Source organism: Podarcis vaucheri (genome assembly GCF_965113315.1).
Source record: "Podarcis vaucheri genome assembly, chromosome: 11".
Classification (NCBI taxonomy): Eukaryota; Metazoa; Chordata; class Lepidosauria; order Squamata; family Lacertidae; genus Podarcis; species Podarcis vaucheri.
The window spans coordinates 25,755,488-25,761,487 of record NC_138749.1 but is presented as its reverse complement, the minus strand read 5'-3'; the positions used below and the strand labels follow the sequence as shown (position 1 = coordinate 25,761,487).

At 43.2% G+C, this 6,000-nt stretch overlaps 1 protein-coding gene across 3 annotated transcripts in view; it reads right to left on the bottom strand.

Moving 5' to 3' along the window:
- Positions 1 to 400: 400 nt before the first annotated feature.
- The window catches only part of ZSWIM6 (zinc finger SWIM-type containing 6), a 96,175-nt gene continuing 90,575 nt past the window's right edge, over positions 401 to 6,000 (bottom strand). For all 3 annotated transcript variants that reach the window (XM_082241780.1, XM_082241781.1, XM_082241782.1), the window contains exon 14: positions 401 to 3,438. In XM_082241780.1, coding sequence (XP_082097906.1) covers positions 2,576 to 3,438 — 863 coding nt within the window. In that variant the 3' untranslated portion in view covers positions 401 to 2,575. The remainder of the gene's footprint in view (positions 3,439 to 6,000) is intronic.

The window sequence follows — 6,000 nt, the reverse complement described above, 5'->3', positions numbered from 1 at the left end:
CTTCTCGCAGTGAGGGAACTACCAGAAGACTCTCGGCGCTGGAGCTCAGTGTCTGGGCTGAACAAGCCAAAAGCCAACACCTTGGAAGTAGGGGCTGCTGCTGAGTTAATGGATGGGCAGGTCTCACATGGAGAGGACATTTATGAGAGCTTTTGCCTCCCTGCTGGGTTTCTACACATGCCCATGAGGAACTGAGCACTTCTAATATTGTTAGCATCTCTCTTGCCTCTTGGTCCAGGGGCAGCCATTAGTATTTAAACTCAGTGCAAAATTGACTAGAGGAACTTGGGTTGTTTCCCAGTAACCAAGGAAGGCTTCATCCCAGTCATAAGCAAGTTTCAGCACCAATGGGTGTTTTTACTTCCCTCTCAAGTAACAGATATCAAAAAGGAGTCCAAAATCAACTTTCAAAAAACTAATTTTAATCAAAACAAAAAAAAATTGTTGATCATTAACAAGTTTATAAAACAGTGATTTAGTTACATAAATAAATTGATATCAGTGTATCAAATCTTAATTACTTTCAACTTCATGAGCATGTTTACATGGGGTGATGAAATACAACCTTTTCCCCCTAGTATAATAAATAAAATGGAGAGCATGAAACAAGTTCCCCCCCTCTAAACAAACAAACAAAATCTACAAACATACTTCTAGCATGTTCTCTAACAAAGGGAACAAGAGACACGGGACAACTTTTGCACCAAAATGTTTTAAAAAATGCTTTAAAAAGCACAAGGATACAGAACCATCAGCTAAAATAAAGGACACTATACTGTAACCAAAGTTGGTAATAACAGTAATAATAATATAATGAACAGTTTGGTAGTTAGATCTCCAGTTTGGTTATTTTAAAGCATTAAGACAAGGCAAGATAGAAGGCTGCTTTCTTTTGAAGTAATTCTAGAAGAAATAAAAAATATTTTTTGAAAAAACAAACGAACCGAAAAGTAGAACAGTCATACCTACACAACTTTCTGTCCTGCACAAAGTCAAATACCTATGCAGAATATATTTATATATATATATAATATATATGTTATTTGTGCACAAAGGTTAGCTTATTATTAGCTCACTGCAAAGGTGTAATGTATTATGTCAATTGTTTTGGAAAACATTGTAGGTAGCCACAGGCAAACTTCTACCTCACAGTTGCCACTTGTGAACTAACCACAGTGGGTATGAACCACATGGGAAACTGGCCATTTGCAGCGACCGGCCGCGTAGCAAGGGAATTTTTAGGGCACAACTCTTTTTTCCCCTGTTGTATTTGGATCAAGACCAGCAGTTTTTAAAAAATGTCACCTTACCAATGGCCAGGTGCCACACGTGGCCAGGACGTCACACAGGTTTCGTGCACACCTTGATAAGTTTACAAGTAGCGGCAATGTAGGGGCGACGTTATTTGTAGCCATCCTATGTGTGAAAAAGGGATATTTAAGTTTTCTAGGCTAGGAGGCACAAACCCCAAATCTGGCATACTGTATGTATTCTTAATGCTAAGGCTTGCTGCTCTGGCTGTGTTGTCCCCTCTTGACTAGAGTACCTGTTACAAGCACGCAAGTGTGGATACATACATATGTATATATGCATACACTCGCCTGTATAAATATATATATATGTATAAAATTCTCCCCAATTTCCATCCAACAATTCAATCCAAAAAGGTGGCTCTGCATAGATGCCCAGCATATTCAGTTCATCACCTGAGCCAGCCCTGAAGCTGGGCGCACTTTCGTCTTTTCCAATACGTTTCCTTGTTTGTTTAAAAACCAAGCTACTGCAGCTTCAAGTATTTTGCATTATAGGTTTTTTTTCTTTTTTCTTTATAAATTAGTTAATGTTATATTTTATTCTCAATATTCCGACATATAGTATAATATATATATATATACAGTACAATAAATGCTCTCATTCTTTTTAATTTTATTTTCCAGATAAATCCCTGAGAATGTATGTTGACAGTCGCTAAGTTTCCACATGCACAAGCATCGTGTGCCATGCTTCTGGATGAACAAGCACTGCAAAGCCACGTGGGTCAGCCTTTGAAACCATTTCGTTATTTGTGTGGTTGGGTTGGTTGGTTCATTTAAATAAGCTGAAATGTCAGGATGAGTTACAAAGGAGTAAAGCTGGAGCCATTCGAGGTACTTATCACAGGATGGAGGTGTTTGTTTGGTTTTGTATTTTTTTTAAAGCCATTGCAATATATTTCTCTTTTTTTTGTTTTGAGGCTGTGAACATATACAGAAAGAACAGGAGAGCTCTGTGGGCTTTTGCCACTTGACAACATATACTCAGTGTAAACCAAACTTTTTATTTTTTTTAAGCCTCTCAATCTCTCATACGAAAACAGAAAAGGAAAGGGGAAGAGAGAGGAAAAAAACGACACACAAACTTTCACAACGTGACAATTTAGTTTTGCAAACTCAGTATATAACTATACACATATAATACCGGTGTGGCTCTGTTTTAAGTTAAAAAGGATACAAAGGCAGGCTCAAGTAAAAACATACCACCCTCCCAATGCCCCCCCACAACCCAACCCACCCCCCATTCACACACATTTTTATTGTCAACCAAACCGTTCGCGAACCAACATCATCAGTTTCTTTTTGCCTTTGTAAATTTGTTTCAGGTTGTCAATGAACTGTGTAAACTGAATGTGTCCGTCGTGAGCCATTAAGAAGGTCTCTCGGGCCTTGCTCAGGAACTCTATGAACTCGCTGTAATGCCGGGGACTGATGTGCGTGAGCCGGGAATGCGTGGTGTTAATGTACGCCCCGATGGTGGCATCCAGGAGTTGCCTTAGCGGCGCTTTGTCCAATGACATCAGCTTGCCCGAGTTCCTCCTTCCGTGGAGCCCCACCATTCCGGGAGTGGTCAAAGTACACCGACGCAAGATGTCCGACAGTACCGTTGCACATTTGACACTTTTGACCACCAGAGGTATGATCGCCGCCAGCTCGTTCTTCCCGAGGGAGTGGCTAAGTGCGCAGGCCCACAAAACGTCGTTAATGGCAGGGTGCGTGTCCTGATTGTAACTCAGGTTGAGATGCGTCATGGCCAACGTGGCCAGCTTGTAGGCCCGCATGGGGTAGCCGCGATGCTCCATGTACCGCGCTATAGTGAAGAGCTGCGTGTAGCTCATGCCGGTTGCAGCAGCGTCGAGGACAATTTGGTAAGCCGTCTCAAAAGCTATGTGATCCTTCTCGCACAAGGTCAGCGCAGAGAGGGCGCAGTTCTGAGGGTCCTTCATGGCACACTGAAGAGCAAGCGTCCTAGCACTGCTGGCGAGCTTCTCTTGCTGGTGGCAGTCCAGATGCAGGCGGACGATAGTGCTGTTGGACATCACCGTGGTGGCAACAATGCTAGTCGCTTCGGTCGGAGTGAAAAGTGTAAACCAGCTTTGCATGATGCTATCCAGTGCATAAACACCTGTGAGGCACAGAAGGAAACGTTTGTCACCAATATGGCAGACCTGAACACATATCTAGAAAGAACAAACCTGTGACCTGGGGGGGGGGTCCTTGTCTGTAACACTCGGTAGAAGCCCCCACCAATGTCCGAGTGTTGGTGGACTGAGCATTCCTAATAAAATGGAAGAACAGACCCAACCTATCACAGCCTATGAGCAACTTATTCTTATTACAGTGGTACCTCAAGGTTAAGAACTTAATTCGTTCTGGAGGTCCGTTCTTAACCAAAAGCACCACTTTAGCTAATGGGGCCTCCTGCTGCCACCGTGCCACTGGAGCACGATTTCTGTTCTTAACCTGAAGCACTATTTCTGCGTTAGCGGAGTCTGTAACCTGAAGCGTATGTAACCCGAGGTACCACTGTACTTTAGCCTGTACAACTCATTTGGAAGCAGGGGTGCCAACTTGAATAAAAAATGGGGAGGGCAGGTACGCCCCACTCCACATAATTGATCACATGATGTGGTGCATGCACGCCATTTGAATGGCAATGCCCATCAACTTTGGGGGGGCTGAAGACCCCTTGGCCCCTATCTTTGGAAGCGATGAAAACTAGATTGAGAATCCCAATGATACGGCTCCAATAAAGATTAGCATACCAAGACAACACATTGCTGTGCCGTTTATGTGAACAAACTGGTCCCCCCCCCCAAGCTTGAGTGTGTGTGGCCCATTCCCAAAATGTCCCAACGCTCAATGTATTTCCCTCCTAAAGAACTAACACCCCCTTCCATGGAAAAAAAAGGAAGAAGTCAAAACTGAACTGGATATAACCCCAGCAGGAAAATAGAAATCTCTGTCCTTAAAGGCAACATCTTCATCTAGAGTCACTACCAGCCTTCTGATCTGAAATGTGCAGGTTTCTTTAGTACCCTTTTGTTGCTCTTGCGAGGGCGAACAATGACTGATGGGCTTCATAAATTGAAGCTTATAGGCAGCTTGAGTGCCTCATTATTACTCAAAGTAATTTGCACACATCTGTGCACTCATCTAACCACACCCAGAGGTCCTTATTTTGCTCAGTTGGGCCCTGCTGTACTATAATGCATGCATACACATAACCCCTCCTTACCCAACGCTAGGCACTGAGGCCATCCACTCAATGCCAGACCTTCATTTACATAAACAAACATGTCCCTCATTTACAAACTTCCTAGAGTCTCAGAGGTGATCTTTGCTTGACATTACAGCTTCCTTATGGAAGCTATACATATATATGCTAATGTACAGCGGAATAAAAAAGCAATTTGCTTGCCAATAGTTAACTGAGCAAAACACACTTGCCCTCTAATATCTAGAACTCAATCTAGGTTTCAATTAACTTGGCCAAGACAAACATGCTATTAAAAAAGAGAAAGAGAGAGGATGCAAATTTGCTGATAGCATCGCTTGATAGGAGAGCAAAGAATAGTAAACTCAACAGACACAGGGAAAATGCAATCCTGACCACTAAGTGTTGCAGTGATGTAGAAAATCTGCTTGGGGAACAGCACCCATCTTCATAAAACCAGAAACAGAATACAGATTGGGTTTTCCTTTGTTTCTCAGAAAGTAATGGCACTCTACACTCCTGCACAAGTCTGTTGGTGGCCAAATTTGAAAGCTGCAAACCATAAAGCAACCATGAGTAACAGATAAAACTAGGAATACAGCCAAAGGTTTGGACAAATCAGTTTATGATTTTAGAAGACACACTGAAAGGAGAGAGAAAAAGAGAGGTATGCATGATCGATGTGGCATTTAAGAGAACATGCAGCTCTCTAAAAAGTTATTTAATTTGAATAACTTTGTAGATAACTTTACTGTTCTTGTGAATGCACAACCACTAGAACACTACTGGCATTTCATAATTTGCTCTAAATTTGGGAGACTATGAGGGGAATGCCTTTCTCCTGCCTCCTTGACACCATTCATATAAGGGAACACTTTTCAGCTTCTATCCTTATATAAATTCCTGCAAACGAGGTTCCCAATATTTTATTTGGGGACATAGCAAGTAAGGTTAAACTACTTCCTTCAGGTGGCTGCATTCCTCTGTCTGTTTGGGATCTCCTGCATAGAGCTCAGGCTCTCTTGCTGAGGACAGTTTAAGTTTTGTACTCTCAGTTCATGTCAGTGTGGCATTACTGCACAGAGACAGGTAAATTAAAAAAACAAAAAACCTAGATACATATTTGATGTAGAAGTACCCAGGTTCTTCTTGGAAGAGCAGCATCTTGGCTGCGAGTCCTGGAAGACCTGCTCCCTGCCTTGCATGCTTTGTGCCATCTGGTCCGGGAGGGCGGGGCCCGGACTGACTCCAGCTACAAAAGGTGAGGCTGCTGAACAGGTTCCTGGGTTGGGGTATTGTCAGGGAACTGCCATCGGAGCCAGAGGGAGAGGGAGGGCTTCAGAGGGATTCCGGAGAGCGTCCCGGGAGGGAGAGAAGCAGCACATCTTCTGGGGAAGGAAATCAGCGTAACACCAGTGGAGAAGGGGGGCAGATGGGGGAATCGGTGAGGTGGCTCCAAGACTCCTCGCC